This window comes from Watersipora subatra, chromosome 9 (genome assembly GCF_963576615.1).
Source record: "Watersipora subatra chromosome 9, tzWatSuba1.1, whole genome shotgun sequence".
Lineage (NCBI taxonomy): Eukaryota > Metazoa > Bryozoa > Gymnolaemata > Cheilostomatida > Watersiporidae > Watersipora > Watersipora subatra.
In genome coordinates, this window is record NC_088716.1 from 53,266,462 (window position 1) to 53,281,261 (window position 14,800).

Sequence of the window (14,800 nt, forward strand, 5' to 3'; positions counted from 1 at the left end):
CAAACTGTGTTGTAGGGCCGCAGGAGCAGTGTCCGCCAGAAAGCAAGCTATGCGACGATGGAAGTCGTTGCTTTGATTTGCGCGGACACTGCGATGGAAGGCGTGATTGTCGTGATAATTCAGATGAGCGGGGATGTGGTTAGTGCACTCGGTGCTGTCTCCACCCAATTTTTTATTTCCTTTAGCCCTCCCCTAGATGTTCACTTAGCATCTTCATGTTTAACAGATATGTTCTCCCTTTTTCTTGGTGTATTAAAAATAAACAATAGCTGTAGTTCGCGTAATGTGAACTACGTCAGCCCTATCTCTCCACTGGATAGTGTTGTCTGTTTCTAGACAAGAAGCACTTTAACAAAGTGTGCTTAACATGTTTCCATTATATGTTGCTTTATTAGTTTTTTGCCTCCCGTAATATTGCATCTGCTAACATTTAAAAAAAAAAGTTTTCTGTTTGCAAATGCTTGGAAGATTCCATGCATTGTTCAAAGGTAATGTAGCACTTACTATTTAAAAAACTATTTGTACTTGTAATTGACAGAATTTTATTATGAGTGTCTGTTGAATATTTTGCAGAATCACTCCTTGCAGTGTTTATCGAGAATCCCAGACAAAGAGTGAATGAAGGTTCTGTGGCTTCTTTTACCTGCACGGCTACCTGTCCTCGGTCTCTCAGTCCCTGCGTTGTAAGATTTTAATTTTTTACTTTCTTTCTCTGTTTGCATTTAAAAAGCACATTTCCGTTTCAACCTGTCCGTCAGGTAACGAAACTTCCGATATGTAATCTTCAAATGATACGTCTCACTACATACAATAAAAACGGATCTTAACTTTTTGAAGTGTTTACATACACTGTAAATTTACATTTACATTATGTACACAGTGGCACACAAGAGTACAACTATATATTTAGCCAAGTTGTTGAGACTATATGTTTCAAGGTGCAGCAAAACCTGTAGACGCATTTTATTGAGTTACAAAAGGTAGTTACGCTTCAACTTGCCAGAAAGTTGATAATTATAAAAGACGAACTTTGCACATAACATCTTATTAACAGATTGATTCACATCATAATAGTTCAATAACATCATTAAGCTTTATTTATTTATTTACGCTATTTATACTACTGCCTAAAAAATGTTTTTAGTTTCTCAAAAAAAATTAAAGAGATATTGATGCTGTTTTGGACTGTCACTGCACAATAATTTTATTCATTTATAAGTCTTTCACTGCGAGAGGGGAGGGAGGGGGCAAGTTGAATCAATTTTATACAAAGGGAAACGAATATGGACATGGACTGTAGGCTTTATCGTATGGTCAAGTTTTAAACCAATCTGTCAATTGTTTCCTGAGACGGGCAACAGGAGAAGTCTTATTGCAGGTTCAATGGAGCTATGGCTCACCCACAGGTGTTTTACCCTACGATGTAGGGAACAGAGGAGCTACTATCACGTTTGGTCCGGTATCTACATCTCAAGCGGGCTACTATTACTGCTTTGTCAGTGGCTATCCTCAATATGCTGAGACTGCAGAACTTGTCGTAGATAAGCCTGCAAGCTGTACTGTCCTTGAGTTTCGATGTGGCAATGGTAACTGTGTGTTCCGTGGAGATCTCTGCAATGGTCAAAATGACTGTGGCGATAACTCAGATGAGAACAACTGTCAATCGTGTAAGTGCTCATTGATGTCATAGTTTGGTTACATAGCGTGCTAGTTTTGAAACTTGTAGTTGTCTTACCACTTCCTTTGCCCTTACATTCCTATCAAAACAAGCATAGAGATCTTGGTAAATGTTTAATATAGCATTGACCAATTTAGCTTAGAGTTGTAATGATGCTTTCCTTTGTACTATTAGTCTTTTTCTGAAGAACCGTGTAAGTTTAACACGATATTATTACTATAGATGGTCATTGGAACTATTGATATTATTACTATAGATGGTCATTGGAACTATTGATATTATTACTATAGATGGTCATTGGGACTATTGATATTATTACTATAGATGGTCATTGGAACTATTGATATTATTACTATAGATGGTCATTGGAACTATTGATATTATTACTATAGATAGTCATTGGAACTATTGATATTATTACTATAGATGGTCATTGGAACTATTGATATTATTACTATAGATGGTCATTGGAACTATTGATATTATTACTATAGATGGTCATTGGAACTATTGATATTATTACTATAGATGGTCATTGGGACTATTGATATTATTACTATAGATGGTCATTGGAACTATTGATATTATTACTATAGATGGTCATTGGAACTATTGATATTATTACTATAGATGGTCATTGGAACTATTGATATTATTACTATAGATGGTCATTGGAACTATTGATATTATTACTATAGATAGTCATTGGAACTATTGATATTATTACTATAGATGGTCATTGGAACTATTGATATTATTACTATAGATGGTCATTGGAACTATTGATATTATTACTATAGATGGTCATTGGAACTATTGATATTATTACTATAGATGGTCATTGGAACTATTGATATTATTACTATAGATGGTCATTGGAACTATTGATATTATTACTATAGATGGTCATTGGAACTATTGATATTATTACTATAGATGGTCATTGGAACTATTGATATTATTACTATAGATGGTCATTGGAACTATTGATATTATTACTATAGATGGTCATTGGAACTATTGATATTATTACTATAGATGGTCATTGGAACTATTGATATTATTACTATAGATGGTCATTGGAACTATTGATATTATTACTATAGATGGTCATTGGAACTATTGATATTATTACTATAGATAGTCATTGGAACTATTGATATTATTACTATAGATGGTCATTGGAACTATTGATATTATTACCATAGATGGTCATTGGAACTATTGATATTATTACTATAGATGGTCATTGAAACTATTGATATTATTACTATAGATAGTCATTGGAACTATTGATATTATTACTATAGATGGTCATTGGAACTATTGATATTATTACTATAGATGGTCATTGGAACTATTGATATTATTACTATAGATGGTCATTGGAACTATTGATATTATTACTATAGATGGTCATTGGAACTATTGATATTATTACTATAGATAGTCATTGGAACTATTGATATTATTACTATAGATGGTCATTGGAACTATTGATATCTATCTATAATCATGGAGGAGGCAATTTTGTTTATTAATCTTGAAAAATTATTTATTATCAGGTTTGTCAGCATAATGCCGCAGATGTTTTTTGAGAACTCTGCCTGCGTTTGCTAAACATAACAAATTGAGTATTTTGACTGTATTTTAATGTCAGTTTATGAAATAGTTCAGAGCTATTAGCATATGTCATGGCAGTTCCAAATCATATTATGCCACTATTTTAGCTATTCGGTAATCAGACAATCTAACATTGATCAAATCCAATTTCTTTTATGAAAGCTGCTGAAATATTTAATGAACAAAGAATTTAGAGTTTCCTATTAACAGTGGATCTCTAAATATAGAAACAATACAATATTTGAGTTTGTAAGTTGTAACATGTATAATGAAGATAGCTTTACAAGTGCATCCTCAAAAATGCTTAAACCTACGGCTGCACAAAAGGCTAGCTAAGGTAGTAAATCTAAAATTAGTTTTAGCATCAATAGAAAAGACCATTTTTTCAAAAAATTTGCAGTTTATTAATTAAATAATTATCCCATGAAAATGCTTAGCGAGTCTTCAGATTTTCATGAGGTGTAGGCACTTTATCACCATGTGCAACTCATGCCCTTGATAAATAACTATATTATATAATAATTAATAATATATATATATTATTAATTATTATAAACAGCTATTTATAAATTTAATAAATGCCTTTTTAGACTGCAGACACCAGCAGAAACACAGAAGTTTATTCGATGTTATTTTTATTTTTTATTTATATTACCCGTTATTTTTAAAAAGAAGAAAGTTTTAATTTTGGTCTTTTTGAGCTTTGATTTGTTCATCCGATTAGACTTTTGAAATACTTGGAGCATAAAAAATAATTTGATGAATATGAAATCCATCTAACTTTTGAGCAAGCCGACTAAATCTGAACAGGTTACTCCTATTGATTTGCCATCTCTAAACATGTATTTCTGCATTATGTATACAAAGATCTTACATTAGGACTGGTGATGCAGTGTGTCTGCTATCCAATTTCTTTAGAAAATTGCAATGCAGGTTTATGTGTTCTATAGATTACTGGTTGTTAATCCATAAATTACCGGTTTTTAATCCATAGAACTCAATATGATACAGTCACTGGTGAAAAGAAAAGATAAGTACACTGGTTTTTGAAATTAACTATTAGTGAGACAAAATATGTGAAAGAAAAAATTCTTTCATTGTAATGAGCAATAAAGTTATTATTAGTAACAATTGTTGGTTTTGGTTTAAGAGATTCTTGTTGCCACTAAATACAATTTTCTAGCGTTGATAATTGTTATAAAAACTTTATAAACTAAATTCACTAATTTTAGCAGGTGCAGTCTATGCAGCACATGAATTGTTTATTATGAATGATTGTAAACTTCAAAAATGTTCACAAAATAACTTAGCTTAGCCTTATTGCTTGTTGAGTGCTGATTTGCCACGAGCTTTACTAGCGTTTTCTGTGCTAACATTCAGTTGATCAGCGGATGTTGATGATGAGCAAGTGATCTTGACATATGAATTAGCTTCTTATATGGGACATGTGCGCCCTTACAACAGGTAGCATTCCCTTTTAGCACCAGACCAATGTGAACCTCCAGAGATGAAGTGCAACAATGGTAGATGCGTGCAAAAGATATGGAGGTGTGATGGAGATGACGATTGCAAAGATGGTACTGATGAGCAGAGACAGTACTGTACCGCGAAACCCTTTGGTGACCCGTGTGAGCTTCACGAACACCAGTGAGTTTGTGTTAGTCTCGTGCTCTACTTATCTTCATCATGGTCGATGCTTTTTGGTTCATGATCCTTGTAATTGTATTTGAGAAGTCAACTGCATAAAAATTTGGGTATAATTTTCAAAGCTTCAGGAATTTTTCCAACTGACATTTTAATATTGCTTTATAACAGTTTAACAAACAGTAAACTAATTTATTGTTTAGAAGCATGGGGCAATGCTGCAGAGTGTCATTTGAATAAAATATTCCTGATCCAAAAGCGTCTAATGCGAATAATCTTCCATACAAACACCGTTTAGGTATTCTCGCTCATTCATCATTCTACTCTGACACTCATGTTCAACAACACTCTTATGCTAATCGTTATTCTTCTTATGCCTTATCTTACCCTAAGTCTACATCTACAGCTGGACATCGACAGGTAACTTACCAGTTGTCCAGTATTTGGAATGATTTTCCAATATCGATCAAGTACATTGAAAATTCAAATAGCTTTAGGATTGCTTTAAGAGGCATCTACTTGACTCATTGGGATGGCTTTAGGTTTTAATATGTGAAAATTATTATATTAAGAAAAATGTCAACTCGGGCCCTGCACCTTGATTAGCCCTGCTACTGTGCACGTGAGCCTTCATCACTCCCTATTGTATTGTGATTGCTCATTCATATATGTATATTTATTTAGTTTTTATCTCTGTGTGCATCTGTTTTTATGATGAAAATAAACTCAAATCAAATCAAAAATTGTTTGCGGGTGTGTTTTGGGAAGAACCTACACACTCAGTGGTTATCAAACGTTAAGAATATGCCATATCCTATTTGTAAAATAATTTCTTCTAGAGTATATCAACCATCCCTACTTCACATACAACCTTCAGGAAGGTACACTAGAATGATTTTATTGCATTTTTTGTATTTAACTATTTACCCTATGCGTCATTTCATCTATTTTATGTTTCATGGTACTGAGTGATATCAATATATATCATCAGCCCTCACACATTGATCATCTAAAAAGATTGGTTAGATAAACTTACCTCTCACTTGGATCTCTTCATGATTTTTTGACAAGACTCATGCTAGGAACTGAGAAAAGCGCTTTTACTGCATTTGTTATAAAACTCATCAAATGAGCTTATTTCCTTTATGCTCTTTTCATCTATTAGACTGTTTATAACATGCTGTGGTGAATTGCAGTTTTGCCTAAGCTTTACAATACTAAATATGGCTACGATTAGAATTATTAGTTGGTATGAAAATATAAAAAGCGTGGGGTACAGAGTGGTCTGAAGTAAAAAATGTATATTTTGAGGAACATAGTAAACAGCTAATCAGAACAAGAGTAAATCTACTTCTCAGATGCTCTAGCCGAGATCAGTGCGTACCCAAGTCATACATCTGCGATGGTCAAACCGACTGCCTTGACAACAGTGATGAGATTGGCTGCTCCATGCCAACAGTCACTATTCCTTTAAGGCCAACGCTGACAGTAACAGTGGGTGATACCTTCACTCTAACTTGCACTGCTATTGGCTACCCGGTTCCACTCATCAGCTGGAGGCTTAATTGGGGCAACATTCCTACTGGAAGTCGGGTGACTGTGAGTTTACGTATTAATGTTGTTTGTCTTGGTCTTGTTTGTCTTGTATATACATTTGGCTTAATTCCAAATTCTTGTGGTTACTACCTTAAAGCCAAGCTATTCTTTGTGGTTGCTACCTTAAGGTCCAGACATTCTTTGTGGTAGCTACCTTAAGGCCCAGATATTTCTTGTGGTTGCTACCTTAAGGTCCAGATATTTTTTGTGGATGCTACCTTAAGGCCCAGATACTTTTTGTGGTTGCAACCTTAAGGCCTCGATATTTCTTGTGGTTGCTACCTTGAAGCCCAAATATTCTTTGTAGTTGCTACCTTAAGGCCCAGATATTTCTTGTGGTTGCTACGTTAAGGCCCAGATATTCTTTGTGGCTGCAACCTTAAGGCCCAGATATATCTTGTGGTTGCTACCTTAAGGCCCAGATATATCTTGTGGTTGCTACCTTAAGGCCCAGATATTTCTTGTGGTTGCTATCTCAAGGCCCAAATACATGGGTACAAAATTTGGGGTGGTGGTATTTCGTGCTGTAGTAAAAAATCATGCGTTGGCAAAATCATAGTTCATTACAGCTTTTTTGAAGTCCTAGCTGACCAATAGGGTGCATCAGAGTTAAAAATGCGAGCCTACTTTCTAAACTTGTTAATGGCCAATGCATATCCTATAAAAACCAATCAAACTACTTATATCTATACAAATGCATACATGTACATCTATATATCATGGGCTGAGCGCAAAATTGTAACTTCATATAGAACATAAGGGAAGTTTGGCGCTCAACCCAATTTGGGTTGAGCGCCAAACTTCCCTTATGTGAGCGCAAACTCAACCCAAATTTTGGGTTGAGTTTGCGCTCAACAACAATTCGGCGCTCAACCCACGATATGTAAGTTGTATATATTTTGTATATATAGTTAAATAGAAAGATTTTCATGGAAAGTCAAATGTGTCTTCACTACAAATCTATTTCGTCATGTCATTCGTCAAGTGTCTCTGTTTAAAAATTAAGATAATGCCAGATAAGTTTTAGTCTAGAAAATGACTCCACTTATTACTAGTAGTATAGAGTTATTTTGTAGCTTTGAATTTTACTTATCTTATTTATGTTTAGTTGTAGAATGACTTTTAAACTTAAACAAAGGATCTTCAACTCTATATGTATATGTACATATGTATATCAAGTTGTCAGCAAATGTTTATAACACTTGGCATTACTTTGGAATGTTCATATCTTTGACATCAACTCGAGCCAGAGTTTTTATCCATCTTAAGACCTCTTAATGAGACTAGAAATAACTCAAATATCTGAGCCAAGATTATGAAATATCTATTTTATAACATACCTAATTTTAGTAGCATTATCTTGTAAAAGATTGAAGTTCATGATTGGCATGCAAGAGAATTTGTCATTTACAGGAAACGAGTGTGAATGGTAAAGGCGTCCTGATAATAAGAAATGTTCAAGAATCGGATGCGGGCGCTTACACTTGTGAGGCCATCAACAATCAGAACAGCATATTTGGTACACCTGACACAATCGTGACAGTTGATCCAGGCGAAAGTAAGCTACATGACCGTAAAACTGTGAGCTTGTGCAGAAGTTAGCATTTGTGAGCAAGTAGTAATGACACAGTTCATGATACTCACTTCAACTCACATACAAGCGATCTTTTCCTTGCAGTCAGTTGTTTCGACAATGACTGTTTTAAGCCTTGTTCCCATATACGCCACAAGCACCGGCGACAGCACCGCAGGCCTATCAGCGGTAAAATGTGAACCTACGCGCCGGATACCACCGGTCAACGCAAGAGTTCAGCTCTGTTCAACTTTCGCGAAAAGCTGCAGGCAAAATCTCCCTAAAATGCATTGTACAGGTGAAGGTCAGCACTTTTGAGATGGCATAGCTAGCACCAATTTTTATGCAATCACCAGCGACGCAGCTTTATGTGAACATAAGCCACCAAGCCTAGCGTCCGCAAGTGTTTTGCTGCGCGAGATTACCGCCAGGGTCTCGCATTCGATGTGGGAACCAGGCTTTATGGTTTAAACTTTATCACTGTCTTTCTCACAGCTTTGGTTTTTGCCTTCTCTTGCCATCCGTTTGTGTCTAGTTCCATCAACTTTATGTTATGTAACACACAAGAATTAGCTACATGTATACTGCATATTTGCTGTCAAATCCTATCTATTTTCTTGTGACCTGTGTAGGAATTTATGAACTGATTCGACAATTTATGAATTCAATCGGCAACCAATTTTTGCAAGATTACAAATAATGACTAGCCGTCTGCTACTTTGACCAGCATTCTATTATGAACGTGTGATTACAGTAATAGATGATTATTGCTCAAGGGGAACGTTTAACAAAGCTGCTACAAGGCAAGAGGATTGTCTCACTTGCTACTGCTCAGGTGTAGGAACTGGTTGCGACAGCACTGATATGAACATGTACAGGGTGAGGAACACTTAAAAATATTGTTTTATTTGGTAGCTGTACTGTTGATGTTTTTGATTAAATTGAAAATTCCAAAAACATTCAAAAGTCACATAAATGAGCGCATGCAATTGAGGTCTATCTACTATCATGACTATTTAACAAGATTTATGTGCTTCAAACAGTGCTACCCTTGAGGCTTATTGATACATCATATCAGAGGTAAGACCTGATAGTTTGCATAGCAAAGTGAAGACGATTCTGAAGTGTCAATGAATTTATAACATGAGGCTTAGTGAGTCACTTTCTTGTGAAAAGTCCAACAGCTGAAGAAAATATTTTCTGTCTAAAATGCATTCCTCTTATGTCAGCTTCTGCAACTGTAACAATACTTTATATAGAGTTGATAGTAGTTTTTCAACCAATCATTTTTGCATATATATTTGGGTATATATATGTGTATATATATGTGTATATATGTATGTGTATATATGTATGTGTATATATATATGTGTATATATATGTATATATATGTGTATATATATGTGTATATATATGTGTATATATATGTGTATATATATATGTGTATATATATGTGTATATATATGTGTATATATATATGTATACAGACGGTTCCCAACCTACGAACGAGTTACGTTCCGAGCGATTGTTCGTAAGGTGAATTTGTTCGTAAGTTGCTTCAGTGCTATATTTTGTATTATAATTTATGTTTAAGGCCTATATAAGTATATTGAAGGTTTATATAAGTATGTTTAAGGCTTGTATAAGTAACCTGTATTGGTTTGTACTGAAAATTTTTTTCAATAAAATGGAGATAATACTTTGGTGGATGCCGGGCCATGACACTGCATTTTTTATAATTATGTCTTGTTCTTTTTATTATATTGTTGTTTAATCATTATGCTATCACTTATTGTTGTTGTCTTATTTTTTGTATGTGTTGTCCTTTATTATATCGTTGTTTCACTCGTTATGCTATTGTTATATCTGATATAACGTCATAACACTATCACTTATCGCCACTTATATTGTTGTCATACCAACGTGCTATCGGTCCTATTTATTCACCTTGTTAGCCCGTGTTCTTATCGTTTGCCGTTAGCCCGAACGGTTGATATTATTGTATATAACTGAGTGCGCTCATTTAGTTGAGCAGAGCAGATAGCCGTACGCTACTCGGCTAGTGAAATTTCCTTCGCTAATTAAAAGCTGAATGAAACTACACAGACTCTCTTCTCTTTATTTATTAGTAGAGATCGTGCCATGTAAAGGCCGGCAAACCCCTTTACAATACGTATGTAAAGTTCAAACAAAGTTCAAACAAATAACTCGAAAGTTATTCGAGTTACGAACAACATACATTGTACATACGTTTGTATGTATCGTTGTTCGTAACTTGAATGTTCGTAAGTAGGGAACTGTCTGTATATATATACATATATATAATATATACATATATGCATATTAAAGCTGCACGACGATTATAAAAATTAATTGCGATTAATAACTGGTCTGAACCAGTTAATTTTTGACTAATCTTAGAATTAATCTAGCAAAAACCTGCATATTCAAAAACAAATAATACAGCTACATATAGATTAATTATATTTTAGACAATTGTTAGCAGTAGTACATGTTATGTACAATGTACATAAGTTACAATGTAATAATTATTATGAGTATGAAAACTGCCTATGAAAGTTTTTAAGCCAGCCAAGAGTTGAGGCAGCACAGTTTATTCACATTATCTGAATAAAGAGATGCCCTCTTCCTACATACAATATTGCCAGCTTAATAAAATAGCCGCTCACAGGGGACAGTAGTGACGGTAGTCAGTAGTATTAGTTGTTGTCTGCGACAGCTGGTTATGATTTCTGCACGGTAGGAGGAGAATTAGTTAAAATACACTATATCCTAATGATGATGTGTTGTGGTGGTAAGCAAATTTTTTCTGGCATATATTGCACTTGGCTTTCTTGTTTACGCTTCCAACAACTTATAGAAATGTGCTACTTAGGGTGGAAGACATTTTTCTGCTTTTGTGTTCCAATAAAGTGTCAACCTTATATTACTAATATTCTGAAGCTGAAATATGATTGTGATTTTTTTGAAAAATGAAAAACCATGTATAATTTATTTTTAAGAAAGTTTTTAAAAATAAACAAAAATAAACTGTAAAATACGTATTAAATAATACTGAAATCACTTTTGTTGCTATTACATAAAAACATGTTCAAACAACTAACAACATGTCTGCTTACAGCTAGATCTGCACGGCGTTTGCGCATTGTATTGTATAAACAAGATTAATGTTAGCGACTCAATGTGTTTTCATAGTTGAGTGCAAAATAATTGTGGTTTAATTTATTGGTAAGAAAGGGTTGCTTGTCATAATATTTATTTGTTAGTAAATTAAATGCTAGTAACCTGCTATGTTAATGGTATGGTACTAAATAGTACAAAGGAAAGGAACCACATCAAGATCATCATCTCGGTTGCATTTTAGTTGAAAATTAATTAGCCCAACTCCGTTAATCGTTTATTTGTATAGACCACGTTAATCGTTTAATTAACGCGATCATTGTGCCGCTCTAATATATATATATATATATATATATATATATATATATATATACCTATCCATATAGCTCCTCGTCAGCCAGTAAAACATCTAAAAGACGAGTCAGTCGCTCCACTCAGCCTTTAGACTTTGTTATCGTCTGTGAAGATGTGCTCTGGTGGCGTCATCACTCTGGCCATCCTTTTTCTGAGCATGGAGTCGTGTGCTCCCTGTCGTGTTGGGCTCGATAGAGCCGTGCTGCTGCGCAGCCTGCGAGATGCTTCCGGTTGATGCTCCTCCATCTTCCGGTTAGTAGTAGACCCAGCCACCGACTCTCTAGAGGGCCGGTCAGCTATGGTAAGTGTTACGTTAGCAGGGCAGCATCTTCAGTTCGACCCGCCACCCTTTGGCAAAAAAGGGTCGTTAGCTGTTTTGCTGTTTTTTGCTGTTTTAGTCATTGCTCCAGTCATTGCTCTATGTACCATGAGTCGGTCTTAATGCCTTTAAGGTAGGCTTCCGATGGCGTACCAAGCTGTTTTGCTGGCTTAGTGCTTGTGCCCAGATGGGCTACATGCTACTGCTGCTAAGCCAAGCAAGCCTATCCTCTCCAAGCACTACTGAGGCTGCCGGGCGGCATTCTGAAATGCCTTCAAAGCCCAACCGGTCTATGTACCATGGGTCGGTCTTAATGCCTTTAAGGTAGGCTTCCGATGGCGTACCGAGCTGTTTTGCTGTTTTAGTGCTTGTGCCCAGATGAGCTCAATGCTACTGCTGCTAAACCAAACAAGCCTATCCTCTCCTAGCACTACTGAGGCTGCCGGGCGGCATTCTGAGATGCCTTCAAAGCCCAGCCGGTTTATGTACCATGGGTCGGTCTTAATGCCTTTAAGGTAGGCTTCCGATGGCGTACCGAGCTGTTGTCCTTTTTATCGCCTCTATGGCATAGCCCAGAGGCCCACACTTTTGAAGCGAGCTCATGAAGTGCCGCATTATTATGGTTAAATGACAGGAAACACGTCGGTCCGTCCGTATAGGCAGGTTTCCGACTCTGTATCGGCCAGTTTCTTTCCCATTGATTCTTGAGCATGCTCTTGGCTGGGCAGTTTAGTGCAGCTTGACTTGAGCATGCCGACATGTTGGGTTCATCCTCGTGAGATCAAGGCTTTAGATTTTCGTGGGTCTAGTAATAGTTTTGAAGAGCCTTGAGGAACATGTCTCCTACTGTCAACCTGGTAGGGGAACTTCTTCTTTTTTGGCTTCCCGCCTTGGCATCAGCGCTTTTGGGCGTGAGTCTCCCTTGGTTGGATCTCGTCAGTCGTGACTTGGTCAGGTCGATCGTTATGATGTGCCTTTGACACAAAATTTACTAGTTTACTTTTGCCGGGGAATATGAGTTTGGGGGCTTAAGGCAACCAGCGGTTGCCACTACTGTTGCAGTCGTTACGGTCAAGCAGTGCAGAGGCTTCAGCTCTTTTCTGTTGAGGCCGATTCATTCTTAGTTGCAGCTGCTGCACTTGTGTCAGTTGCTGCACAAGCCGGTTCAGCTGACCAACTGCCTTGTCTTGCATCACAGCTGTGTGTTCCTTCGGGGTTTCCTTCAAGGTTCAGACATCGGTTGACCTTTTATCTTCGAACTTAATCTGCAGGAACTCCATCTCAGGGCACACTGCCTTCATTAGAGTGGCTGTGGGCACGGCCAGTAGGTGTCATTGCAGGCCGGCATGATTGACCAAGCTACAAAACAGCTCCTTGGCCATACCGGTCCAGTAGTGGCCCAGCAAGTCACCGTCATCTACTTGAACTAGCTTTTTACTCGGGAGGTTGCTGCGGCCCGCCTCAGGGTGCTCAGCGTATTGCGAGTCTGTTTGGGCGAGAGACCAAATCGGGTGCGAAGCACATGAAAGACGACTTTTATGCGGTTTGCCTGTTCGCAGTTGTCGGCCTCTTCCTTCAGAGCCTCCCTGAGATGCAGTACGCTAGCTTCCTCGGTCTAAGCGTTTGCTCCTGCTATTGCTTGAAATCAGCTGATAAAGTACTCCACATCTCCAGTTTATGAGTACCGATGTACCTTGAACTGATAGACCAGGGCCTGAGCCTGCGTGCTATTGCCAGTCATTTAAGGACCTCTGTCAGCTGGTCCATCTCTCGGTCAACACTCTTTGACGGTCGGCCATCTATATTTTGTTTAATCAGAAAAACTCACTGAACTCCATGCTTTCTTCCTACTGGGAAAAACTTACTAAACTCTGGAGCGGCCCTGCTCTTGCAACACGGCCTACTGAGTTCAGAGAAATCTCTTTCCGCTTTTCACCTAAGCAGTGCTCACCAATCGCTAGGGGAAAGTGATACTATCTCCAGCACACGGCTCAAAAGAGATCAGGGATGCTCCTGCTTTTTGACTCTGTCTTGTGAAGTTCTCAAATTCTACTGCTGCAGCCAGTATAAAGGAAACTTTACAGTTCCCTTTACTTTCCACAAAACAGTCAAACAACAACACCGAGTGTTAAGTAGCAATGAAACATATATTTAATAGATAAATATATAAGTTTGCATGCATGACAGGCAGTAAACCACATTCAAAGCATGCAGAGAGGGTGTGCATACCGCTCTGCCAAAACAACCAAATCTTTTTCGTGCTATACTTTTACTTTCATTTTAGGTTCCATTCCTTTTCTTTTGTTCTACTCTCAGTTTCTCTTTTACGGTCTCTCGGTTTTTTCTCGGTCTTTCGGTTTTTTCTCGGTTACTTAAGCGCTCTGACAGTGTCCAGGCCCTCTTCGGTGTTTTGAAAGCTTGCCCTTACAACAGTGGTGACCAGGAGGCCTATCGCCATGGCCCTAGTCACACCACTCTACCGTAACAATAGTGTAAATACTTTTGATAAATACTTGTTTTTGCTAATAAAATGTTTCGGTTAACTCGATCAGCTTGCACATGTGTGAATGCTTTCATGCATAGCCTATAAAAACTATAGTGTTATAAAACAATAACTTATAATACAGTTGCCTGTGAACAGTATTTATTTGTATATTTGGTGTCAGAGCTCTTAGTTTCATTATGTATATGTCCAGTACACAATAGATGAAGGCGTGACCCTCGCAGATGAGAGAGCGTCAGAATTGCCGAGCAACCTTTACTCATATGATCCCAGATACAGGCAATACACTATTCCGAATTACAGAGATACTCCGCCTAATAACCTTTACTGGAGGCTTCCAGATGCTGTCAGGGGCAACCAGGTGGGACT

At 37.0% G+C, this 14,800-nt stretch overlaps 1 protein-coding gene across 1 annotated transcript in view; it reads left to right on the forward strand.

Moving 5' to 3' along the window:
- Positions 1-1,283: 1,283 nt before the first annotated feature.
- LOC137405216 (basement membrane-specific heparan sulfate proteoglycan core protein-like) overlaps positions 1,284-14,800 on the forward strand; it is a 98,410-nt gene continuing 84,893 nt past the window's right edge. Inside the window, exons 1-7 of the mRNA XM_068091444.1 lie at positions 1,284-1,296; positions 1,407-1,667; positions 4,783-4,948; positions 6,304-6,544; positions 7,955-8,099; positions 8,869-8,993; positions 14,625-14,792. Of these exons, the coding sequence (XP_067947545.1) occupies positions 1,284-1,296; positions 1,407-1,667; positions 4,783-4,948; positions 6,304-6,544; positions 7,955-8,099; positions 8,869-8,993; positions 14,625-14,792 (1,119 nt within the window). The remainder of the gene's footprint in view (positions 1,297-1,406; positions 1,668-4,782; positions 4,949-6,303; positions 6,545-7,954; positions 8,100-8,868; positions 8,994-14,624; positions 14,793-14,800) is intronic.